Source organism: Nerophis ophidion, linkage group LG04 (assembly GCF_033978795.1).
Source record: "Nerophis ophidion isolate RoL-2023_Sa linkage group LG04, RoL_Noph_v1.0, whole genome shotgun sequence".
Taxonomy (NCBI): Eukaryota; Metazoa; Chordata; class Actinopteri; order Syngnathiformes; family Syngnathidae; genus Nerophis; species Nerophis ophidion.
Genome location: NC_084614.1, coordinates 15,802,367 through 15,829,764, shown reverse-complemented (window position 1 = coordinate 15,829,764; position 27,398 = coordinate 15,802,367). Strand labels below are relative to the sequence as shown.

The 27,398-nt window shown below is 41.0% G+C and overlaps 2 protein-coding genes across 3 annotated transcripts in view; both read right to left on the bottom strand.

Annotated features, from left to right (window-relative positions):
• Positions 1–2,768, bottom strand: part of rnf19b (ring finger protein 19B) — a 55,217-nt gene extending 52,449 nt beyond the window's left edge. Inside the window, exon 1 of one of the 2 annotated variants that reach the window (XM_061897226.1) lies at positions 2,583–2,768. The gene's annotated coding sequence lies outside the window, so the exon portion shown is untranslated. The remainder of the gene's footprint in view (positions 1–2,582) is intronic. The other variant, XM_061897227.1, reaches the window with a different exon arrangement.
• A 4,496-nt stretch (positions 2,769–7,264) lies between these two features.
• ak2 (adenylate kinase 2) lies at positions 7,265–26,116 on the bottom strand. Its single transcript, XM_061897228.1, has 7 exons — positions 25,923–26,116; positions 14,580–14,705; positions 14,402–14,512; positions 14,236–14,330; positions 10,462–10,534; positions 10,168–10,387; positions 7,265–7,421 (listed from the first exon to the last, which is right to left on the bottom strand). Exons 1-7 carry the CDS (start codon positions 26,019–26,021, stop codon positions 7,414–7,416), a joined length of 732 nt encoding a protein of 243 aa, XP_061753212.1. The 5' UTR covers positions 26,022–26,116; the 3' UTR covers positions 7,265–7,413.
• Between the last annotated feature and the right edge of the window lie 1,282 nt (positions 26,117–27,398).

The window sequence follows — 27,398 nt, the reverse complement described above, 5'->3', positions numbered from 1 at the left end:
AAGTTTTATAGTTGTTTATGTTTTTTGTTTGTTCATTTTGGGCCCTTCTTTAAAGAAACAGCTCAGTTTTTATATGGCAAACACAAAATATGCAACATTTTCCCCCCAAAATGGAAAATTTAACGCGACGTAATTGGAGCCTTGAATAGGTCAATACCGTATTTCCTTGAATTGCCGCCGGGGGGCTAATTAATTTAAAACCTCTTCTCACCCCTGCGCTTACCAAAGGCATGTGGTAAAAGTAAGCATGCGCTAATTAATTTAAAACCGCTTCTGACTTCTGCACTTACCAAAGGCATGCAGTAAACATTTGAGTGTGATGTAAAAGCACATTTAATTAAAAAAAAATGTTACTATGGTCTTACCTCTATGTAACGCTTGTGTCAAATATATACATACATTTGTGGAGACTATTAGGCTCTTGCCTTTCTATTTACTCTTTTCGCGCTTCCTAGTCACGTGACCGCCACAATCCAATCAGCTGTAGTTGTATGCCGGTAGCAGGAAGTGACTGGTATGCTCTTGCTCTATTTACTCTTTGGGAACTTGGTGCTCTCTCCCTGTCACGTGACGAGGGAGTTCCCTTGCCGCCAACTCCAACGTGCCCTGCCTGTCTGTCGGACCGTCGGCTCCACAGTTATATTAATAAAACATAGCTGCTTACTGTTCTTAATATCTTGGACCTTAAATCCTACTGAATAGCTCTTAATCTTCTTCCCTTTAAGCGTTTTCAAATTACCGGTATTGAAAGCAGCCTCCACAGTTCCATGACCTGGAAAAGGGTGGAGTGCCATCCCCGGGTTGGGGAGGAGACCCTGCCTCAAGTGGAGGAGTTCAAGTACCTAGGAGTCTTGTTCACGAGTGGGGGAAGAGTGGATCGTGAGATCGACAGGCGGATCGAGGTGACGTCTTCAGTAATGCGGATGTTGTACCAATCCGTTGTGGTGAAGAAGGAGCTGAGCCAGAAGGCAAAGTTCTCAATTTACCGGTCGATCTACGTTCCCATCCTCACCTATGGTCATGAGCTTTGGGTCATGACCGAAAGGACAAGATCACGGGTACAAGCGGCCGAAATGAGTTTCGTCCGCCGTGTGGCGGGGCTCTCCCTTAGAGATAGGGTGAGAATCTCTGCCATCCGGGAGGAACTCAAAGTAAAGCCGCTGCTCCTCCACATGGAGAGGAGCCAGATGAGGTGGTACGGGCATCTGGTCACGATGCCACCCGAACGCCTCCCGAGGGAGGTGTTTAGGGCATGTCCAACCGGTAGGAGGCCAAGGGGAGGACCCAGGACACGTTGGGAAGACTATGTCTCCCGGCTGGCCTGGGAACGCCTCGGGATCCCCCGGGAAGAGCTGGACGAAGTGGCTGGGGAGAGGGAGGTCTGGGCTTCCCTGCTTAGGCTGCTGCCCCCACGACCCGACCTCGGATAAGCGAAAGAAGATGGATGGATGAAAATCAGCCTCCTCCATTTTGAAAATGATGACAGGGGAAGTGTCACTCGTGACGTCACGAGTTTGACCCTGCGGTAATATCAATCAATCAATGTTTATTTGTATAGCCCTAAATCACAAGTGTCTCAAAGGGCTGCACAAACCACTACGACGTCCTCGGAAGAACCCACATACTAAGCATGCGCTAATTATTTTGCAAAGTGAGTTTGACCCGGCAGTAATTCAAGGCAGGCGCGTACTATATGCCATGCGGCAATTCACGGAAATACGTTATATCATAATGACATTGATTTTGATTCATTATTACTTTTTAAAGAAAGAAACAGCCTGCATTGCTGCATTGTGGTATTTGAGTAAACATTGCAACATTTTCTTGTTTACATTTCACCCGTGTTCTCCTTTATATCACTTTTTACGTTTTGAAATTCTTTTTTAGCGAATTTTTAAAATGTGCCGTTAAAAAATTACCAGCGGGCCTCAAATGGCCGCCGGGCTGCACTTTGGACACCCCTGCCGTACATTGTCCGCAACATCTGTCCTCCAGCAGAAGGCGAGCTCCGAGCTGCTCATTTAAATCTCTGAATGATATATTGTGTCTCCTTCCCTGGAAAAACACGCAGGGAGTGAAGCCCTCGCAGGGTATTTTTGGGGAGTGGCGGGACGGGGGAGGGGGTACACGTCGGACCTCTGTATCCGATTTGGACTTAACACGGGCGGCCAATGGCGGGGACTGCACAGGTGGGGTGTCGGGGAACATGTTGGCCCTAAAACGAGGACAAATATTGACTCCTGTCACCGTTACACGACATAGAAAAACGACTCTTTCGGAGGAAATATTTCCCCTGCCAAGACACATTGTCTAAAAACAAACAAACATGTCGAATGATTAAAGACGTGTGTCTTCACTGGGACGTTGAAGTAATGTTGTCTTTAGTGTCCACGCCGTCTGTCCCCAGTGAGGACATGTTGGGACGTACTCATGTTTGTTACGTGCTAGCACATGTTGCTGACGCATGACTCCATGTTTCCGCGAAATAACTCCCATGTTTCCCCGACATGTATGAAGGCTCTATCGGCGTCAAAGTGTCTTTTCTACCGCACACGCGAGACAACGTAAGAGGCTTCACCTACCGGCTTCCCACGACGCCTTGCGAAAAAAGGTCCTACTTTCTCCCCGCGTCTCCTGCGGAGCTCCAAGCTGCCCAAGACGGTCACTCAGGGAAGATCTTTCGGTTTGGAGCGACGCAGCCTCTCCCCTCCTGTCGCTGTCTATTTTAATTTTTCCTTTCCTCCACCTCGATACGTCATGGAGGAAAGCCCCGCTGGGTGACGTCATCGCGCCGACCTGAGTGAGACCGCGCCCCCAGGAAGTGCCGACTCAACTTCAAAGCAAGCGGGCGTCCGTGTGATTTCCCCCAAATGTACCCGCTTTGGTGCTTTCTCGGGTGGGTTTTGTGTCGCCGATTGTTTACGTGTTCCTAGGAAAAGCGTGCAAACTTGTGTTTAATGGCCGCCGCAGACTTTTGAGGGCGCACGGCAAGGGTCAAGACAGAAGTTGTCACATTTTGGTCGAGGTGCCTAATCCACCTGCTGTTGGTGAACTGGAGGGGTCCCCAAACTTTGTGTGTGTGTGGTTATATATATGTATGTATATATATATATATATATATATATATATATATATATATATATATATATATATATATATATATATATATATATATATATACACACACACACACATACATATATATATATATATATGCATATTTATATATATATATATATAAACATACATATATATATATACATATACATACATATACAGTGGGGCAAAAAAGTATTTAGTCAGCCACCGATTGTGCAAGTTCTCCCACTTAAAATGATGACAGGGACGGCGTGGCGCAGTGGGAGAGTGGCCGTGCGCAACCCGAGGGTCACTGGTTCAAATCCCACCTAGAACCAACCTCGTCACGTCCGTTGTGTCCTGAGCAAGACACTTCACCCTTGCTCCTGATGGGTGCTGGTTGGCGCCTTGCATGGCAGCTCCCTCCATCAGTGTGTGAATGTGTGTGTGAATGGGTAAATGTGGAAGTAGTGTCAAAGCGCTTTGAGTACCTTGAAGGTAGAAAAGCGCTATACAAGTACAACCCATTTATCATTTATTTATTTGACAGAGGTCTGTAATTTTCATCATGGGTATTCTTCCTCCAAACACGACAAGTTAAGTTTATACCAAAATGGATACATGGATGATACAGCAGAAGATTGGGAGAATGTCATGTGGTCAGATGAAACCAAAATAGAACTTTTTGGTATAAACTCAAGTCGTCGTGTTTGGAGGAAGACGAATACTGAGTTGCATCCCAAGAACACCAAAACTACTGTGAAGCATGGGGGTGGAAACATCATGTTTTGGGGCTGTTTTTCTGCTAAGGGGTCAGGACGATTGATCCGTGTTAAGGAAAGAATGAAAGGGGCCATGTATCGTGAGATTTTGAGCCAAAAGCTCCTTCCATCAGTGTGAGCTTTGAATGGTTGACCAAAAACTTATTTTCCACCATCATTTATGAATAAATTCTTTAAAATTCCTACAATGTGAATTCCTGGATTTTTTTTCCCTCCACATTCTGTCTCTCACAGTTGAAGTGTACCTATGATGAAAATTACAGACCTCTGTCATCATTTTAAGTGGGAGAACTTGCACAATCGGTGGCTGACTACTTTTTTGCCCCACTGTATATACATACACACATATATATATATATATATATACACACACACACACACACACACACACATGTACATATATATATATACATACACAAATGTATTGACTATGTATATATATATATATATATATATATATACATATATATATGTACATATACATACATTTTCTGACTATATATAGATATATATACATACACATATATATATACATACATATAAATATATACATACATCGTTTGACTATATGTATATATATAAATACGCAAACACACATATACACACACACATATATATATATACACACATACTTATACATATATATATGTATTTACACATACATGCAAACACACAAATACATACACACACACATATACACATATATATATATATATATATATACATATATATACATATATACATATACACATATATATATATATATATATATATACATATATATATATATATATATATATATATATATATATACACACACACACAAACATATATACACATACATACTTATATACATACACATTAGGTCAGGAAAAACACAGAGACTATTTCCTTCCTACAAGCCTGTTGTGCAGGGAAAAGTATATTGCGTTCTATCCCAGTAAAGAGCACTGGATGATGGATAAACCACAGTAACTGTAAACCCGAATGCTCTTTGATTGATTGCTACTTTTTAGTAGATTGCACAGTTTAGTACATATTTCGTACAATTGACCACTAAATGGTAACACCCGAAAAAGTTTTTCAACTTGTTTAAGTCGGGGTCCACATTAATCAATTCATGGTACAAATATATACTATCAACATAATACAGTCATCACACAGGTTAATCATTATAGTATATACAATGAATTATTGACAATGTTCAAAATAATTAATTAGAATTAGTGTACACTTAAAAAGTTGTACTTAAAAAGGTTGTGTTAGTAATATTTTCCTTCTTTTTAACTTTATTAAACTTGTTATTTTTAATTAATATTAACTTGTTTGCAGAGTATGTAACTGCTACTTAAAATATTTACCTCAAGTTACTTAAATATCATTTTGGAAATGTGGCACCCCCTTTATTTACAATAAAAACAACCACAAAAATAGTTATTCAGTATTTCAGAATAATTACCACCAATAGCACCACTTTGTTTATTTTACATTTACCCAAGAACTAATACTAGTGAAAAAACAAACAACAACAAAAACTATATCTAGCAGACAGAATTTGTTGAATTAGGTCCTGACGTTGAGCAACTCAAACAAAACATTGAAAAGACATACTTTTTGACGACGTTTTATCAATGTTGGGTTCCAACGTTGATTTGACCATTGCATTTGGGTCAATTTCCAACCAACAACATGGACCCAAAGTTGGACGTCATAGTCTCAATTTACACATACAACTATTTTGCATCATTTTTTCAAAGTCAGTTTTAAAGGACACGTACGTATAATCAACATTATATCAATGTCTCGAGCAAGTGGGTAATAACAAGACGGTCTTTTGAACGGCTCTTTAACAGGAAGCGCCCCTTCAAAGAGCTATAAATCCTCTAATTTATGGTTCTCTGAAGGGAGCCATGTATCTTCCTTTCAAAGAGCCTTTCAAGAGACTGTCTCACTATATATTTTTACTATAGATGTAACGTTAAAAGATTTGGATCAGCATTATTCAAATTAACAAAAGCCACCAATAATATTCTGTATTGATGGGAGTGATTCTGAAACAATCATATAATTCATCAGTCCTCATGGTTCACTTAAAGGCCTACTGAAACCCACTACTACCGACCACGCAGTCTGATAGTTTATATTACAATGATGAAATATTAACATTGCAACACATGCCAATACGGCCTTTTTAGTTTACTAAATTGCAATTTTAGATTTCCCGCGGAAGTGCCATGCTAATACGTCGAATTGTAGAGGACATTTTGGTCCAGCACCGTTCCCAGCTATAAGTCGTCTCTTTCCATCGCATAATTCCACAGTATTATGGACATCTGTGTTGCTACATCTTTTGCAATTTGTTCAATTAATAATGGAGACGTCAAAGAAGAAAGCTGTAGGTGGGAAGCAGTGTATTGCGGCCGCCTTTAGCAACACAAACACAGCCGGTATTTCCTAGTTTACATTCCCGAAAGATGACCGTGAAGCTTTACTATGGAACAGAGCGGTCAAGCGAACATGGTTCCCTACCACATGTCAACCGGCAGGTTTCGGTGAGAAAATGGTGGTAATAAGTCAGCTCTTACCGTAGACATGAGCGGAGAGCGTGCGTCGTTCCTCCTGCATCTGTCAAAGAGGCAGCTGCGGACTCTTGCCTCCTCCCACCGGCCGCCCCCGACTGTCGGATGCTTCCACCGTGGAGGGGAAGAAAAAAAATAAAAAATCTCAGCCCGGCCCCACTGGCTGCCTTCGCCTCATCGAGAAACGTGGCTTCTCTTGGAGACTCTCGCGGTCACCACACCCCTCTGACTTTCAGGTTGTACAGGTACGACCATATAATCTCATTAAAACACTAGTAACACTAAGCAGATGAGGGATTTTTCAGAATTATCCTAGTAAATGTGTCTAATAACATCTAAATCCCTCTGTCTAGTTTTTTTCCCCAAAGTCCTCCACTCTCACTTTCCTCATCCACAAATCTTTCATCCTCGCTCACATTGATGGGGAAATTGTCACTTTCTCGGTCCGAATCGCTCTTGCTGCTGGTGGCCAGGATTGTAAACAATGTGAGGATGTGATGAGCTCCAGAACCCGTGACGTCATGCGCACATTGTCTGCTACTTCCGGTACAGGCAAGGCTTTTTTTTATTAGCGACCAAAAGTTGCAAACTTTATCGTCGATGTTGTCTACTAAATCCTTTCAGCAAAAATATGGCAATATCGCGAAATGATCAAGTATGACACATAGAATGGACCTGCTATCCCCGTTTAAATAAGAAAATCTCATTTCAGTAGGCCTTTAAAAGAGCTGTTGGAAAGATTTGACTCCTTTGCGAATACCACATTCTGAAAAGCCGTTTGTGCCGTCTTACCTTTGGGAGTGACAAAAGCAAACAGGAAGTGTGTGTCGGTGGTAGCAAAAAGGTGAGGTTTATTGGAAGCTGCAGCAGCGTGAGGAATGACAAGAAGATGCTCGTTTTGGTCTGAAGCTCCGACGTCACCCAGTCTGCGTTTCTCCCCACTCGTCTGTCCGTCCACCTCCATGGGACTACATTCAACCGGCTGGAGGGACAAGGACACAGAGGGAAGCAGAGACATTACAGAGATTATTTGAGGAAATGAGCCATCGTCAAAGAATGAAACGTTCCCACTGAGAAGGCCAAACATCTGCTTTTGCTCGTCAGCATGCAGGATGGACTCCAACAGCAGGACTGGAGGGTCAAGTGTCAATCATATTGTGTGTGTGTGTGCTCTTTCCATACAAGTCATCACAACCAAACGTGCATGGAATTAATCAATGCAAAATAATAGTCACAAACATTAACAATAGCATGTAGAGCACAGGTGTCAAACTCAAGGCACATTGTTTTGAATGGCCCGTGAAAGCTTGGAAATAATATGCATCAATGAAGTGCTTTATATTTCATTCTTTTTCTATTTTGACAGAAAAAAAGGACATGTACTCCATGCAATTATATATCTTTTACACTTTATCTATCTAATAATGCAATAGATATAATACATACTTGCCAACCCTCCCATTTTTCCCCGGGAGACTCCCGAATTTCAGTGCCCCTCCCGAAAATCTCCCAGGGCAACCATTCTCCTTAATTTCTCCCAATTTCCACTCTGACAACAATGTTGGGGGCGTCCTCTACAATCTGTCGTTACGTCACATAATATATGCGGCTTTTTCACACACACAAGTGAATGCAACGCATACTTGGTCAGCAGCCATACAGGTCACACTGAGGGTGGCCGTATAAACAACTTTAACACTGTTCCAATTATGCGCCACACTGTGAACCCACACCAAACAAGAATGACAAACACATTTCGGGAGAACATCCACACCATAACACAACAGAACAAATACCCAGAACCCCTACAATATACACCCCCCGCTACCCCCAACCTCTTCAAATTCCAAGCTGCTTTTTTGGGGGCATGTTAAAAAAAAAAAAATGCACTTTGTGACTTCAATAATAAATATGGCAGTGCCATGTTGGCATTTTTATCCATAACTTCAGTTGATTTATCTTGGAAAACCTTGTTACATTGTTTAATGAATCCAGCGAGGCATCTCAACAAAATTAGACATAATGTGTTAATTCCACAACTTTGTATACCGGTAATTGAGAGTTGGACAATATCAGAATATCGGGTATCGGCAAAAAAGCCATTATCGGACATCTCTACTAATAATGCAACATATTATATTTACATTTTAAATTTTGGGGGTAAAAACATAAGTAAATGTCTACTTAGCCATATGATCTCAAAGCAAGTTATCCAACAAATTGTACACTGTAAACATAACGGCTCGGTCTATATAATCCTACCGTAAGAAAAAAACGGTGGTACCATTTTTACATTTACAGTAACACGCTGTAAAAACGGCAACCATATTTTTATGCAAAAACACCAAACTGGCAGCTAAATCACCAGAATTTTACAGTAAAACAGTGTGACCATTTTACTGTAAATATGGTAACATTTTGCCAATTTTTGGACTGCAAAATCTACAGATTTTTCTTTCTTTCTTACAGAGTTGGTAAAATATACATTGTACTAATCAAATGCACAGGTAATGGTGTGACAATATCATGTGGCTAATCCTTACACATGTATGTTTCCCTAATAATGTTACAAGCGGCCGGCCTTCCGAGGGCAGCCAAAACTGCAACGTGGCCCTCAATGAAATCAAGTTTAACACCTCTGATCTACACAGTGTTAGTTTAGAACTATCTTGAAACAAAGCTAAAAAATAATCATCAACATCAGGGAGGCGGGGGCGTGAAAAAAATTCTGTCCTCGACAAAAATGTGACTGAGCATGTTCCAAACTTCCCTGTTATGCATTGTTTCTTAAGTAGTGGGGCAGGTTCCCGTGAGGCGTTTGGGGAAAGGAAGGGGGGGGGGGGGGGGGGGGCTGGGCTTGAGAGGCAATGGCACAATAGCATCTTTAGTGTTAATAAATAATCATCTTTGGTGTTGGTAAGGACTTGAAAAATAATTAATTTTCTACAGGAAAGTTCCAAACAGCCCCCGTGATGCAGTGCTTCCTAAATGGAGGCGCTGTGATATGTGTGATGGGGCATTCATTTTCCAGCATGATCTGGCACCTGCCCACAGTGCCAAAACCACCATTTACTGGTGTACTGACCATGGCTTTACTGTCCTCGAATGGCCTGCCAACTCCTCTGACTTGACCCCCATGGAGAATTTGTGGGGTATTGTGAAGAAGAAGCTGAAAGACACCAGACCCAATAATGCAAATGAGCTTAAGGCTTGAAGCATCCTGGGCATCCATAACACCTCAACAATGCCACAGGCTGATTGCCTCCATGCCACGCCGCATTGATGCAGTAATCCCTGCAAAAGGATTCCCAACCAAGTACTGAGTGCATTAATTGACATTTTCAAATGTTTGATTTTGTTTTGCTGTTATAAATCTTTTTTTTTTTTACTTGGTGTGAGTAAATCTAATTTTTTGAGATAGGATTTTTGAGTTTTCTAAGCTGTATGCCATAATCCGTAATATTATAATAATAAAAGGCTTGCAATATTTCAGTTGATGTGTAATGAATCCAGAATGTATGACATTTTCATGTTTTTAGTTGCATTACAGAAAATAAAAAGGACTTCATCACAATATTCAAATTTTCTGAGACAGTCCTGTAGATACTAAGATAAAGAAAACCAGTAACTTTAGCGTGAGCGCAAAAATAATTCAGTGTGAGAGAAGCACTGGTGTAAGACGAGAGGAAGAAAGGGGGAGTTGTGAGAACGCTAGGAAGAGACTTTACAGGCGATGGCGCGGGCAGGAGCTTCTGTGGCGGCGGTGAAGGCGGCCACGATGGAGGCGAAGACCACGTTGGGGCTCATGGCGGCGTCGATGGCGGCGTGCAGGCCCTGGGCGCTGTAGTACTGCACCAGCGGGGCTGTCTGCCGGTGGTAGGACTCCAGGCGGGTGCGCAGGGCCGTCTCGTTGTCGTCGCTGCGACGGATGAGGGGCTCGCCTGTCACCTGGGGAAGAAGGAACCAAAAGGGACTTAAGGTCGCGAGTATTGTGAGCGCGCATCATGATCGGGGGGACTCACGTCATCTTTCATGGGCTCTTTGGGGGGGTTAAACTCCTCGTGGTAGGAGCGACCGCTGGGCTGGTGGAAGAGTCTGCGGGGACCAGGAGGACAACGACCACTTAGTCTATTAAGTGACGGCTCACTTGGATGTGAGACTATCCGCCACATATCCTCTGCAGAGTTACATCTCGTTTGCTGTTAATTGACCGGCATAAACAAAACCGTACTATTCATCATGAATTAATCGTTCATAACTACAGCATTAGGGGTGTAACGGTACACAAACATTTTGGTTCGGTACGTACCTCGGTTTAGAGGTCACGGTTCGGTTCATTTTCGGTACAGTAAGAAAACAACAAAATATACATTTTTTGGTTATTTAATTACCAAATTTGTAAACAATGGCTTGATCCTTTTAACATTGGGAACACGATAATTATGCCCACGTTGATCCACATTAAACTGCCTCAAGTTGTTGCTTTGATGAAATAAAATGACAACTTTTCTTCTACATATAAAAAGTGCAACATTAAACAGTTTCAAGTCAACTCATCATGCTTAATTTATTACAGCATTGGGGAAGCTTGTAGTTGATTTTTTTTATGTAAATGTTATATTTGTATCAACATGTGATAGCAGGGACCCTGCCATTCAAAACCAGGCTGCTACATTACTAACGATTAATGTAACTATTGATGAAAAAAATAGCACAATAGCAATAGGAGAAACTATTCATCCCTGAACACCATGGAGTTTATGTAGGCTTTGTGATGCAATTACATTATTATATACACTATCAGAGACAGAAACTCTTCATTTAATATAATGTCCTTTTTTGCTGCTTCAACACACCACAATCAACACTCTGTCCATAACACACACACACACACACAACAAAATGAGCTAACATTACGCTAAAAGCTAACTAGCCTTCACCACAAACCAGGACTGCGAGTGAGCTGAGCTGCAGTTTGTTTCTAGAAGGTCAACGGGCTCATGGTGATGTTTAGAAAGTAGTTGACTTGGAAGTGTTTAGTATAATTTGGGGAGAGTCCGTTGCTGCCCTGCTAAAGACCTATCTGCTCGATGCTGAACCGCTGACGACATGCGCTCTGAAATCACAAAAATGATTCCCGGGCGTGGCCAACGCTGCTGCTCACTGCTCCCCTCACCTCCCAGGGGGTGAACAAAGGGATGGGTCAAATGCTGAGGACAAATTTCACCAATTAATGCTAGCGGTTATCTTCCACCGCTAATCACCGACTGATAATTTGAACTTCATGTTTGCTGGCAGCTTGCATGCTAATTGCTAGCTGTCAACTGCAACTCTAATTGCTAACGGATAACTTACCCTTTATTGCTGGCTGGCAGCTTGCGCTCTAGTTCCTGGATGGCTACTAAAGCGTTAATGCTATTTGACAACTGGTTCACCAATTGTTAGCTGACAACTAGAGTGTACATTTTTGCTGGCAGCTTGCACCGCTAATCTCTGGCTACCCTGTACACAATGAATACAATATAATTACTTATTCATGTTTTTATTTTAAATCTGCAAGGTACAGTGAGTGGGTGGTCCACTGCCGTTTATAAACTACATGACAGTGTGTTGCATCGATGTTAATGTGTATTTAAATAAAATTTACATTTGTGAAAAAATAGCGGGGGGAATATAAAAAATTTGAGATGTCCGATAATGGCTTTTTTGCCGATATTTCGACATTGTCCAACTCTTAACTACCGATTTCGATATCAAGCGCTATATACAGTCGTGCAATTAACACATTATTATGCCTAATTTTGTTGTGATGCCCCGCTGGATGCATTAAACAATTTAACAATGTTTTCCAAAATAAATCAACTCAAGTTATGGAAAAAAAGTGCCCACATGGCACTGCCATATTTATTATTGAAGTCACAAAGTGCATTTAAATAAAAAAAAAATGCCTCAAAACAGCAGCTTGGAATTTGGGATATGCTCTCCCTGAGAGAGCATGGGGAGGTTGAGGTTAGCGTTCCGGAAGAGTTAGTGCTGCAAAACGTTCTGGGTATTTGTTCTGTCGTGTTTATGTTGTGTTACGGTGCGGATGTTCTCCCGAAATGTGTGGCGCATATTTTGTAACAGTGTTAAAGTTGTTTATACGTCTACCCTCAGTGTGACCTGTATGGCTGTTGACCATGTATGCCTTGCATTCACTTGTGTGTGTGAAAAGCCGCAGATATTATGTGATTGGGCCGGCTCGCAAAGGCAGTGCCTTTAAAGTGTTATTGCTGCTCTGTACTTCTCCCTGCGTCCGTGAACACAGCGGCCTTTTAAAAAGTCATAAATTTTACTTTTTTAAACAGACAACGATAACTTCCGATGTTATGTTTTAAAGCATTTATCTGTTGATAATATTGGCAGTCCAATATTATCGGACATCTCCAGAAAAAATATTTTTTTTAAAGCCAACCAGCCAAACAAAAATTTCTTATTGAACTTTTTAGGCCAGAAATGTAAAATGTACTTAAAATATATTTTTTAAGTACCGTCTTTTTCGGACTATAAGTCGCTTTTTTTTTTCATAGTTTGGCCGGGGGTGCGACATATACTCCGGAGCGACTTGTGTGAAATTATTAACACATTACCGTAAAATATCAAATATTATTTTCTCATTCGCGGAAGAGATGAAGAAAATGTCAGCAATCGTCACACACACGTCAACCAATAAGAATTTGGCGGGGGAAGGTCATGGCAGAAGTGCTAACTGCTATATGCTACTGCCGTACCTATTAAAATGAATCCTTTCATTGCTGGCGGTAACTTATAAAAACTGAGAAGGGCTGAACAAAAATGGCACCGAAAAGGAAATCAGGTACTGCAGATTACAAGCTGGACGTAGTGAAATATGCAGCAGAAAACGACAAGAGGAAGCGGCGCATACCTTTGGAGTTGGCAGATTTGTTTAGAAGCGACATCGAGGAAGAAGATTTCATCGGATTTATCGATTAGAAGTGACAGATTGTTTGGTAAACGTATAGCACGTTCTATATGTTATAGTTATTTGAATGACGCTTACCATATGTTAGGTTAACATACAAGGCACCTTCTCGGTTATTTATGCCTCATATAACGTACACTTATTCAGCCTTTTCTTCACTATTCTTTATTTATTTTAAATTGCCTTTCAAATGTCTATTCTTGGAGTTGGATTTTATCAAATAAATTTCCCCCAAAAATGCGACTTATACTCCAGTGCGACTTATATATGTTATTTTCCTTTATTATGCATTTTTGGCCGGTGCGACGTCATACCAAAGACTATAAAAATGGGACCCATTATCTCCCTGCTTGGCACTCAGCATTAAGGGTTGGAATTGGGGGTAAAATCACCATAAATGATTCCCGGGCGCGGCACCGCTACTGCCAACTGCTCCCCTCACCTCCCAGGGGGTCATCAAGGGTGATGGTTCAAATGCAGAGAATAATTTCGCCACACCTAGTGTGTGTGTGTGTGAGCCAATCATTGATACTTTAACTTTATACTCTGGATCGATTTATAATCCGAAAAATACTTTATAAAATACTAATAATACCACTATTAGTGGGGTTTTATTATATGCTGCCAGTACTGGAAAGTTAAAAAAAAAAAATGTGACGATAACCATAGACGGAGCTGCTCAGTGCAATTTCAGCAAGATAAGAGAAAGATATGCAAACATCAATTGGTGTGTTGTGCACTTATCAATACCTATAAAGGGCCACTAGGAGACAGTATAGCGCTGTTCCCGCTCCATTACACAGTGAGTCCCCACCTGCCACAGATCCTGCGGACCAGCAGGGAATCGTCGACCGCAAACTCGATGACGGAGTCCAGCTTCTCGTGTCTCTTGTCCAACAAGTCATCCAACTGCAAGGACAAGACGCAGGAAGTCAGCGCGAGGGGAAAAAGGCAGCCAATGGGATGACGCCAGTCCTGACCAGCTCCGCCTGTTTGACCGTGCGAGGGAATCCGTCCAACAGGAAGCCCTTCTTGCAGGGGGGCGTGTCCAGGTTGTTCTCGATGAGCTCCACCACCATCTCGTCGCTCACCTGCACCGGAGGGAGACGCTGGGATTAGGGGAGGCGGACATGTCCTCCGCGGGAGACGCTGACTTACCAGCTTGCCGGCGTCCATGGTCTGTTTCAGCTTCTTGCCCAGCTCCGAGCCTGACGCCACCATGGCCCTCAGCATGTCTCCGGTGGACAGGTGGCACACGCAGTAGCGCTCGGCCAGCCGGTGGGCCTGTAGGGAACGAACATCTCTTATGGCTTACTCAGGCCACACAGCAGCCCATTTAGGCAGCAAACCAGACCGGCCTGAATAAGTGTGTCCTCTGTTAGTTTCTGTTCAAGTGGAGGACATCTGGCCTGCTGGGAACACAATCTGTGCATGTTAATTCAATATGAACTGCCTAAGTTATAGGTGTTCTTCTAATGTTGTTTGCAGCCCGTTTAGGCATCAAACTACAGTATTTGGACCAAAACAAGTGTGTCCTCAGCCGATTACGTTGACGCCATTAATCCTGTAGGTCAGTGGTTCTCAACCTTTTTTCATTGATGTACCCCCTGTGAACATTTTTTTAATTCAAGTACCCCCTAATCAGAGCAAGGCCTTTTTGGTTGAAAAAAAGAGATGAAGAAGTAAAATACAGCACTATGTCATCAGTTTCTGATTTATGAAATTGTATAACAGTGCAAAATATTGCTCATTTGTAGTAGTCTTTCTTGAACTATTTGAAAAAAGATATAAAAATAACTAAAAACTTGTTGAAAAATAAACAAGTGATTCAATTATAAATAAAGATTTCTACACATAGAAGTAATCAACTTAAAGGGGAACATTATCACCAGACCTATGTAAGCGTCAATATATACCTTGATGGTGCAGAAAAAAAGACCATATTTTTTTAACCGATTTCCGAACTCAAAATGGGTGAATTTTGGCGAATTAAACGCCTTTCTGTTTATCGCTCATGTGGTGATGACGTCAGAACGTGACGTCTCCGAGGTAATACAGCCGCCATTTTTATTTTCAACACATTACAAACACCGGGTCTCAGCTTTGTTATTTTCCGTTTTTTCGACCTTTTTTGGAACCTTGGAGACATCATGCCTCGTCGGTGTGTTGTCGGAGGGTGTAACAACACTAACAGGGAGGGATTCAAGTTGCACCGAAGATGCAAAAGTGGCAAGAAATCTGCCGCCAGACCCCCATTGAATGTACCAAAGTGTTTCCACATTTTACCGGCGATGACAGACATGGCACAGAGATGCAAATGCATCTGCAGGTTATCCATACAACAAAGTCAACGAAATCACAAAGGTGAGTTTTGTTGATGTTGACTTATGTGCTAATCAGACATATTTGGTTGCGGCGTGACTGCCAGCTAATCGATGCTAACATGCTATGCTAATCGATGCTAACATGCTATTTACCAGCGGTGCTAAAGCAGACATGGCACAGAGATGTATGGATAACCTGCAGATGCATTTGCAACAATAAAGTCAACGAAATCACAAAGGTGAGTTTTGTTGATGTTGACTTTTGTGCTAATCAGACATATTTGGTTGCGGCGTGACTGCCAGCTAATCGATGCTAACATGCTATATACCGGCGGTGCTAAAGCAGACATGGCACAGAGATGTATGGATAACCTGCAGATGCATTTGCAACGATAAAGTCAACGAAATCACAAAAAGGTGAGTTTTGTCGATGTTGACTGCCAGCTAATCGATGCTAACATGCTACGCTAATCGATGCTAACATGCTAATTACCGGCGGTGCTAAAGCAGACATGGCACAGAGATGTGTGAATAACCTGCAGATGCATTTGCAACTATATTACGTTTCCTTCCACCCACATTTGTGCGAAAAAAAAACACTTACCAATCGACGGATTTAAGTTGCTCCAGTGTCACAAGATGCGAAAGTCCTGATAGTTTGGTCCATATATTTTACCGGCGATGCTAACGCAGCTATTCGGCCATGCTATGGCTATGAATAGCGTCAATAGCTATTCGCTCAGTAGCTTCAATTTCTTCTTCAATACTTTCATACTCCAACCATCCGTTTCAATACATGCGTAATCTGTTGAATCGCTTAAGCCGCTGAAATCAGAGTCTGAATCCGAGCTAATGTCGCTATATCTTGCTGTGGTATCTGCCATTGTTTGTTTACATTGGCAGCACTGTATGAAGTCACAGGGAAATGGATAGTCGCATCGCAAATAGCGAAAATCAAGAATTTTAAAGCTTTTTTTAGGGATATTCTGGGACCGGTAACATTTTGAAAAAATACAACATGCCACTGGGAACTGATTTTTATTGTTTTTAACCCTTTTGAAATTGTGATAATGTTCCCCTTTAAAGTGCCTTCTTTGGGGATTGTAATAGAGATCCCTCTGGATTCATTTACTTAATTCGAAACATTTCTTCACAAAAAAATAAGTCTTTAAAATCAATATTTATGGAACATGTCCACAATCTCATGTACCCCTTGGCGTACCTTCAAGTACCCCCATTTGGGAACCACTGCTGTAGGTAGTTTGTGTTCATCGTTAAATGTTGCAATCTTAGCATTTCCTTTTGATTGTCGCAGCAGCCCGTTTAGGCGGTTTACTGACGAGGCAACTTGTGCACCAGTCGGTTTCTGATGAAGTGCAGGACATTTGGCCTGCAGGAGAGGCAGGTAACTCATGTTAAAAGCTAAAAGAAACATGCAGATTAAGTTATTTAGGCAGCAAATTAGATCAGCAAAAATAAGTGCATTCTCTGCTAGCTTTTGTTGAAGTGGAGGACATTTTTCACATAGTTCACATTAGAAGTTGATAAAATTTTACAGATTAAGTTACAGGTGCTTTTCTAAGGTTGATGTTTGCAGCCCGTCTAGGCTTCAAACTACACTATTTGGACCAAAACAAGTGGGTCCTCAACTGATTATGTTGAGGCCATTCAGCTTGCAAATAAATTGTTTTAATAGTTAAATGTTGCCATCCTAATGTTTCATTTTGATTTATACAGCAGCCCATTTCGGCGGCAAACAAGACTGGTACGAATAAGTGCATTCTATGCGAGCTTTTGTTGAAGTAGGACATTTGTTCTGCAGAAGAGGCAGGTAGTTCACATTATAAGTCGATAATATACACAGATATAGGTGCTCTTCTGATGTTGATGTTTGCAGCCCGTTTAAGCATCAAATTACAGTATTTGGACCAAAACAAGTGTGTCCACAGCTGATTACGTTGAGGCCATTCAGCTTGCAGGTAAAGTGTTAATAGGTAAATGTTGCCATCCTAATGTTTCATTTTGATTTATACAGCAGCCCATTTAGGCAGCAAACAAGACTGGTACGAATAAGTGCATTCTACGCCAGCTTTTGTTGAAGTGGATGACATTTGGCCAGCAGAAGAGGCAAGTAGTTTACATTAAAATTGAAAATGCACAATTTAAGTTATAGGTGCTATTCTAATGCGAAGTTTGCAGCCCGTTTAGGCATCAAAGTACAATATTTGGACCAAAACAAATATGTCCTCAGGTGATTACATTGAGGCCATTCAGCCTGCAGTTAAGTTTGTTTTACAGGTTAAATGTCGCCATCCTATTGTTCCATTTTGATTTATACAGCAGCCCATTTAGGCGGCAAACAAGAATGGCACAAATAAGTGCATTCTATGCTAGCTTTTGTTGAAGTGGAGGACATTTGGCCGGCAGAAGAGGCAAGTAGTTTACATTAAAATTGAAAATGCACAATTTAAGTTATAGGTGCTATTCTAATGCGATGTTCGCAGCCCGTTTAGGCATCAAAGTACAGTATTTGGACCAGAACAAATATGTCCTCAGCTTATTACATTGAGGCCATTCAGCCTGCAGTTAAGTTTGTTTTACAGGTTAAATGTCGCCATCCTATTGGTCCTTTTTGATTGATACAGCAGCCCATTTAGGCGGCAAACAAGACTGGTACTAATAAGTGCATTCTATGCCAGCTTTTGTTGAAGTGGATGACGTTTGGCCAGCAGAAGAGGCAAGTAGTTCACATTAAAATTGAAAATGCACAATTTAAGTTATAGGTGCTATTCTAATGCGATGTTTGCAGCCCGTTTAGGCATCAAAATACACTATTTGGACCAAAACAAATATGTCCTCATCTGATTACATTGAGGCCATTCAGCGTGCAGTTAAGTTTGTTTTACAGGTTAAATGTCGCCATCCTATTGTTCCATTTTGATTTATACAGCAGCCCATTTAGGCGGCAAACAAGACTGGCACAAATAAGTGCATTCTATGCTAGCTTTTGTTGAAGTGGAGGACATTTGGCCGGCAGAAGAGGAAAGTAGTTTATATTAAAAGTGAAAATACACAATTTAAGTTATAGGTGTTCTTCTAATGCAATTTTTGCAGCCTGCTTAGTCATTAAAGTACAGTATTTGGACCAAAACAAATTGTCCACAGCTGATTACATTGAGGCCATTCAGCGTGCAGTTAAGTTTGATTTACAGGTTAAATGTCACCATCCTATTGTTCCATTTTGATTTATACAGCAGCCCATTTAGGCGGCAAACAAGACTGGCACAAAAAAGTGCATCCTATGCTGGCTTTTGTTGAAGTGGAGGACATTTGGCCGGCAGGAAGGGCAGGTAGTTTACACTGGAAGTGAATTAAGATTAAGTGACAGGAGCTCATTTAATGCTTATTTTTGCAGCCCATCTAGGTATCAAACTATAGTAATTGCACCAAAACAAGTGTGTCCTCACCTAATTACATTGAGGCCAGTCAGCCTGCAGTTACGTGTGTGTTAATAGTTAAATGCTGCAATCTTAATGTTTTTTTTTTATTTCAACAGCAGCCCATTTAGGCTGCAACCCAGAGAGGCCTTGCAAACAAACCGCTTTCTCCGAGACAAACTGCAGGTTTGCATAATTCCAAAAAGACATGTGCGTGCACGCCAACGTGAGAACACTAAGCAGGATGTTGAAAGACAAGTAGGGAGGGTCGTTTTGACACGTGAATTTGTCAAAAGGTGCGGGGAAGAAGGCTGAGGGGATTTTGCGGTGCATTTCTTTCCCACTACCCATGATGCACCACTGCCAGTGCCCAATGAACCAATGATAGTAAACAGGTTTCATAATCACATCCAGAAATCACAAGGAAACATATTCAGGGCAGAGAGACAACAAAAAGCAGCTTGTTGAAAAATAACTCCGGCGTTCGTCACCTTCTGCATGCTTCGTTTTACTTTGAAGGGCTGGAGAAAATCAAGTTTTTTTCCCTCTCATATTTTTTGTCACACTAATGCCACATTCACAAGCATTTAAAAAAAAAAAGCAATTGTTGATACTCTGCAAAGTTGGTAGAGAAAAAGTTTTAGCCAAGTGTCTTAAGGCAGAGGTGTCCAAAAGTGCAGCCCTCAACATATTGAAGTAAAAATCCACCAAAAATCTTTTCTGCATAGCTATTTCGTTGAACACAGGGGTGTCCATTTTTTTACCCACTGAGGGCTGCACACGGAAAAATCCCAGCATGCCGGGGCCATTTTGATATTTTTCATTTCCAAAAAACAATAATATACATGTTTTTTTAACCTCTTAAGGCCGAAGCTGTTTGTTTACATCAGGCCCGGGCAATTATTTTGACTTGCGGGCCGAATTTAGAGACAAAAATTTTTTAGGAACTCTAATACAAAACCTCACAATAATGTCTGATTGAATGTTAAAACACGTCATGATGGACCGCCTTAAAGGCCTAGTGAAATGAGATTTTCTTATTTAAACGGGGATTGCAGGTCCATTCTATGTGTCATACTTGATCATTTTGCGATATTGCCATATTTTTGCTGAAAGATTCAGTAGAGAACATCAACGATAAATTTTGCAACTTTTGGTCGCTAATAAAAAAGCCTTGCCTGTACCAGAAGTAGCAGACGATGTGCGTGTGACATCACTGGTTGTAGAGCTCATCACGTCCTCACATTGTTTACAATCGTAGCCACCAGCAGCTAGAGCAATTCGGACCGAAAAAGCAAAAACTTCCCCATTATTTTGAGCGAGGATGAAAGATTCGCCGATGAGGATAATGAGAGTGAAGGACTAGAAAAAAATAAATAAAAATAAAATAAAAGTAAAAAAAAAAATTAAAAAAAGGCGATTGCAGTGGGAGCGATTCAGATGTTATTAGACACATTTACTAGGATAATTCTGGAAAAACTTATCTGCTTATTGTGTTACTAGTGTTTTAGTGAGATTATATGGTACCTGAAAGTCGGAGGGGTGTGGCCACAGGTGTGGTGACCGCCAGTATCTCTGAGGGAAGCTATGCAGCTGCAGCAGGACGCAAGCTCCGCTGATGTCTACGGTAAGAGCCGACTTATTACCAAAATTTTCTCACCGAAACCTGCCGGTTGACATGTGGTCGGGATCCATTTTTGCTTGACCGCTCTGTTCCAAAGTAAAGTTTCACCTTCTGGAATTTTAAACAAGGAAACACCGACTGTGTTTGTGTGGCTAAAGGCTAAAAGCTTCCCACCTACATCTTTCTACTTTGAGTTCCTTATTATAAATTGAACAAATTGCAGAAGATTCAGCAACAAAGATGTCCAGAATACTTTGTAATTATGCGATTAAAGCAGACTACTGATAGCTTGGATCGGGCTGGAAAAAAATGTCTGCTACAACCCGAGTGAGACGTCACACGCACGCGTCATCATTCCGCGACGTTTTCAACAGGATACCTCGCGGGAAATTTAAAATTGCAATTTAGTAAACTAAAAAGGCCGTATTGGCATGTGTTGCAATGTTAATATTTCATCATTGATATATAAACTATCAGACTGCGTGGTCGGTAGTAGTGGCTTTCAGTAGGCCTTTAAAAAACAGAACGGAATTTCAAGCTTTTTTACTGAATGAAACACCCAGAATGTACATGAAAATAAAGAATGTGAGATTTACAATAACTATGAACGATAAAACACTGAATATTGAAAACGTATGAACGCCACACCCCTTCCAATATCAACTATGAACGATTAAACACTGAATATTGATAACGTATTAACGCCACACCCCCTCTCGAGCGACATATTTTACAATGAAGCGAAACGCAACAAAATATGAATGCGAAAAAATGAAGAAAAAAACCCCCGCATTTCAGGCTGTCCGCTCTAGAAACACTCTGTAGAAACGCTCCACACCCACATTGCTTGGTACCTCCTCTGAGCTGTTGTGACTTAGATGACCATAGTAACTAATTAGATGACCATTAGGGGTGTTTGAAAAAATCGATTCGAATACGATTCGAATGCGTTGTGCGGTTCAGAATCGATTCTCATGTTTAAAAAATCGATTTAAAAAAAATAAATAAATAAAAAATATATTTTTTTTAATCAATCCAACAAAACAATACGCAGCAATACCATAACAATGCAACCCAATTCCAAAACCAAACCTGAGCCAGCAACACTCAGAATTGCAATAAACAGAGAAATTGAGGAGACAAACACGACACAGAACAAACCAAAAGTAGTGAAACAAAAATGAATATTAACAACAGTATCAATATTAGTTATAATTTCAGCATAGCAGTGATTAAAAATCCCTCATTGACATTATCATTAGACAAAATTTAAAGAACATTAGTGTCACAGTGGCTTTCACTTGCATCGCATCTCATAAGCTTGACAACACACTGTGTCCAATGTTTTCACAAAGATAAAATAAATCATATTTTTGGTTTGTTTAAAAGTAAAAAAATAAAAAAATCATTACAATCAGTTGATAAAACGTTGTCCTTTACAATTATAAAAGCTTTTTTTTAAAAGATCAACTACTCTGCTAGCATGTCAGCAGACTGGGGTAGATCCTGCTGAAATCCTATGTATCGAATGAATACAGAATTGTTTTGAGTCAGAAAAATATCGTTTTTGAATAGAAAATCGAATCGAAAAAAAAATAAATCGATATATTATCGAATTGTGACCCCAAGAATCGATATTGAATCGAATCGTGGGACACCCAAAGATTCACAGCCATAATTACCATAGTTACTAGTATATCATGCAAAAGCTCAGATTCCAACCATTGAAATATTGTATAGTTCAAGACTTGCGTAAATTTGAAAACATGACTGCACATCATAATGGCAGCTAGAGTTTCCATCTTAAAGATCTAAAACAGTTATTTGGGAATGTCCGGCGGGCCAGATAGAAAAGCCTAACGGGCCACATGTGGCCCCCAGACCTTAATTTGCCCAGGTTTGGTTTACATGCTTTTTTTATTTCTCTTTGCTATTTGGGCTTATTTGACCCTAATTAGAGTAAAAACTTAGAATCATCTTTTGATACGATGTCCTTCATGTTATGGCTGGGCGATATTGCCTTTTTTTAATATCGCGATATACTATATATATTACGATATTTTGCCTTGGCCTTGAATGAACACTTGATGCATATAATCACAGCAGTATGATGATTCTTTGTGTCTACATAAACATTCTTGTTCATACTGCATTAATATATGCTACTTTTAAACTTTCATGCAGAGAGGGAAATCACATCTAATTCAATTGACAAAAAGTCTATTTATTAAAGTCATTTTCAAAACATAAAGTGCAAGATTGTCAGAGACATTTTAAGTGTCAAATAAAAATGAGCTGCATAAAAGGAAATTAAATGGTATTCGTCCTTCACCATGTGTTAGGTTACGACGAACGTTATGAAATTCTCTTCATTCTCTAGCGAGTGACTTTTCAAATGATGCTACATATTAGCAGTAATGCTACTTTTTATAGCAACGCTTTTCCCCCCCACACTTGACAAATTATGGTTGTCTGTTCAACATATTCCCGCTTGAAGCCGAACCACTGCCAGACGATGCTGTTTTTATTGGGAATTAAGTCTTCCTTCATTTGTTACCAGATCCGCACTTTATTTCTATCGTATTCCAACTCGTACGGCTACGTTAGCAGCTAACATAGCTTAGTCTGCTAACTCTCTGCTCCGCGAGGGCGGACACGTATGTGACGTATGACGTGACAGTAAGTGACGTATGTAAGAATGTGCGCTTGCTTGTCTGGGATAATGAGAGACAGGAAAGAGTGAGAAGAGCCTGTCATGTAATGCCCGCAGCTAAAAGCAACTGCGTGGGAACGTATACTCGAATATTACGATATAGTCATTTTTTTATAACGCACAGAGACGAATCCGCAATATATCGTATATATCGATATATCGCCCAGCCCTAATTTGAATTTAAAAAATGTTCACAGGAGGTACATCACTGACAAAAGGTTGAGAACCACTGCAGTCATACTTCCCAACCTTCCCGGGAGACTCCCGATTTTCAGCGCCTCTTTTGAAAACCTCCGGGGCAATTTTTCTCCCGAAATTCAAGCGGAGCTGGAGGCCACACCCCCTCCAGCTCCATGCAGACAGACCTGACTCAATGTTGTGACCCTCTTAAACCGGACAATACTGCCATCTACTGTACATAGAATAGAAGCGAATGTAAATACCGGTATATTCTACATTTAAGTGCAGTCAAGGAACATGCATTAGGAGTCTGTTCTGAAGCCCACAGTAAAGAGACGTAACTTCATCACATCGCCTGGTTATTGACTCCAACCCAATATATTACACCGTCGACGAGCAAAATGAAGAAATATACTTGCAAGTTCCAGAACGATTGAAAACAAGAATTTCAGTTTATCCAGGAGAGTTCGAAGGGGAAGGGGCATGTTGCCTGTAAATTTTGTAGAACAGACTTCTCTATTGAACACGGCGGCCGAACGGATATTCAGCCATGAACAGTCAGTCAGCGAAGCACAAAGCGTCCGCAGCGCAGCATCGTTCACAACCCAGTATGATGGCCCACCTCGCAAAATGGAGACCTAAGGGTGTATCTTATGCTGAGACAAAGATGGCTATGCTGATAGCTGGAAGCAACATACTGTTGTCATTTGCGGATGTCTACAACAACTCTGTGAAGGATGTTCCCGGATTCGGAGATCGCTCGCCAATACGCAAATGGCAGAACAAAGGTTTCTCAAATAGTGAAAGGTAAGTGTTGTTGTTTCTTAATATTTAGTAGAACAACTGTGGTTTTATTACTGTGCATTTGATAGGTGCCGTCGGAAATTCAACTATTTATTTTATTTAAATATATGATAAAATAAATATATATATCTATAGCTCCATAAGAACCATCAATCTGTCAATCCTTTCCGTATCGGGGCCAGGTAACGTTCACCGTGTTGGGTCAAATTAAGCCGCAGGCTCCACTCCTGGTGGTGCCCTTCCGTCAATTCCTTTTAAGTTTCAGCTTTGCAACCATGCTCCCGTATGGGACGCCGTGGCCGTGCGCAACCCGAGGGTCCCTGTTTCAATCCCCACCTAGTACCAACCTCGTCACGTCCGTTGTGTCCTGAGCAAGACACTTCACCCTTGCTCCTGATGGCTGCTGGTTAGCGCCTTGCATGGCAGCTCCCTCCATCAGTGTGTGAATGGGTAAATGTGGAAGTAGTGTCAAGGCGCTTTGAGTACCTTGAAGGTAGAAAAGCACTATACAAGTACAACCCAATCATCATTTATTTATAGCTAGAATTCACTGAAAGTCAAGTATTTCATACATACTTATATACACCGCGACTCGGATAAGCGGAAGTTGATGGATGGATGGATATATACACATATGTGTATATATATATATATATATATATACACACACACGATATATATGTATATATATTTGAAATATATATGAAATACTCGAGTTATACGCCGCCCCTCTTAACCACGCCCCCCACCCCGAAATCGGAGGTCTCAAGGTTCATTTCATTTCATTTTTATGTATCTCATTCATTGATGTGCATTTAGAACGATATATAATTATATCACAATTATACAATTTAAATTCACACAATTCCTGAGGAGCAGGATGAAGAAAATCTTGTAATTTCCAGCCCCCTTTGACATAATACATTATATTACTTCATGAATATCATTTAGGTTGGCAAGTATGACTGCAGTAGATGACACCGTAATAGTATCAGTGCAGTGTCAATACAGCAAGTGAGTGTGCCTTACACTCACTGAGGCTATACGTTTACCCATCACGACTAATTACGCTTGTAACAAAAAGCTGACAGAAAGTTGTGTGCTTAAAAAGACATGTTAGTTTGTAGTATTATTTAACAGAGTAAAAAAAAAAAAAGTATCAAAAGTTTGTACCGTTTAAGGTTACTTAACTCACCACAGGAGGAATTGCAATGACATGAACAAAAACCTCGACATCTCCGTTTTAGTGTTTAGTATTTTAATTACGTATATAGTTTTACGCCCTGGCTGTTTTAAATGTTGCCAATAAAGCTTGCTAAAGACCACCATTAGCCTTAGCTGCTAGCCAACGTCAACCACCACGCGCTGTTACTTCCCGCGCTAACTGCTACATGCTACATGCTAGCGCCGGCAACTCACCTGCGTCCCCTTCCCGGCACCGGGCGGTCCGAGCAGGATGGCCCGGACGCCGTCCTGCACGTCGGCTATCGCCTCTTTGAGCTGCGCGCTCGGAGCCATCGGACGACTAAATGAAGAACTTTGGACAAATTCCGCGTCCTACTGCTGACGCCTCAGCCAAGTCGGCAAGAACGGGACCACCCCTTGCCTGTGATTGGTTAACACCTCATAAACCCCGCCTCTTTGAAAAATACAGACGTTTCTGATTGGTCGTGAGTATCTTCACGTCAGTACGGCATGTGGTGATTGGATATAACTTCGGTGACGTGGGGAAACGTATACTAATTGCAAAACCTTCAAAATGAATAAATGTTTTGTTTTGTACTGTTTTGATTATTTATAAATGTATAAACAAAAGTTTAGAAAAAAAATAAATAAATAAAAAACTCCAAAATGATTGTGTTCCTCATTTTCAACTAATCTTTCAACTGATCCGTCCATTCTTAATTTGGCTTTGAGCTATTTTTTTTTTTTTTACAGTTTGATGTTTTATGACCTACTCAGTGGCCTAGTGCAGTGGTCCCCAACCACTGGGCCGCAGGAGAATTTTTTATCATTTTTATTTAAAATTTTTTATTTTTTCTAATTAAATCAACAGAAAAAAAGACAAAATACACTTAGAATTAGTCCACCAACCCCCCCAAAAAACTCCCATTTTCATGACAAAAAATAAATAAATACAATTTAAAAATCCCTCTCCGATCCGCGGGACAAAATACTGTGATATAGTATGTGCCTGCCTTAAATTACTGCCGGGTCAAACTCGCTTCGCAAAATAATTAGAAGTGGCAGGGGGAGGGAAGTCTGGGCTTCCCTGCTTAGGCTGCTGCCCCCACGACCCGACCTCGGATGAGCGGAAGAAGATGGATGAATGGATGCTTAATACAACCACCTGGTCAAACTCTTGACGTCCCGAGTGACACTTCCCCTGTCATCATTTTCAAAATGGAGGAGGCTGATTTCAATACCGGTAATTTGAAATCGCATAAAGGGAAGAAGATTAAGAGATATTCAGTAGGATTTAAAGTCCAAGCTTACATCACACTCAAATTTTTACTGCATGCCTTTGGTAAGTGCCGGAGTGAGAAGAGGTTTTAAAATAATTTGCGCATGCTTACTTTTACTGCATGCCTTTGGTAAGCGCAGGAGTGAGAAGTTTTAAATTAATTAGCGCCCCGGCGGCAATTTAGGAAATATGGTATCAAGCGTTGACCGGTCCGCAGCTACAAAAAGGTTGGGGACTACTGGCCTAGTGGGCAAAGTGTCCGCCCTGAGATCGGTAGGTTGTGAGTTCAAACCCCCAAGGACTATAAAAAAATGGGACCCATTGCCGCCCTGCTTGGCACTCAGCATCAAGTGTTGGAATTGGGGGTTAAATCACCATAAATGATTCCTGGGCAGCCCACTGCTCCCCTCAATTCCCAGGGGGTGAACAAG

What these genes read in the sequence shown, in the direction of transcription:
- ak2 (XM_061897228.1), bottom strand. Translation starts at nt 26,021, where the DNA reads ATGGCTCCGAGCGCGCAGCTCAAAGAGGCGATAGCCGACGTGCAGGAC. An exon ending in GTGCCGGGAAGGGGACGCAG is followed by an intron (nt 14,706 to 25,922) that starts GTGAGTTGCCGG and finishes CGTTCCCTACAG; the next exon opens with GCCCACCGGCTGGCCGAGCG. An exon ending in CGGTCAAACAGGCGGAGCTG is followed by an intron (nt 14,331 to 14,401) that starts GTCAGGACTGGC and finishes TTGTCCTTGCAG; the next exon opens with TTGGATGACTTGTTGGACAA.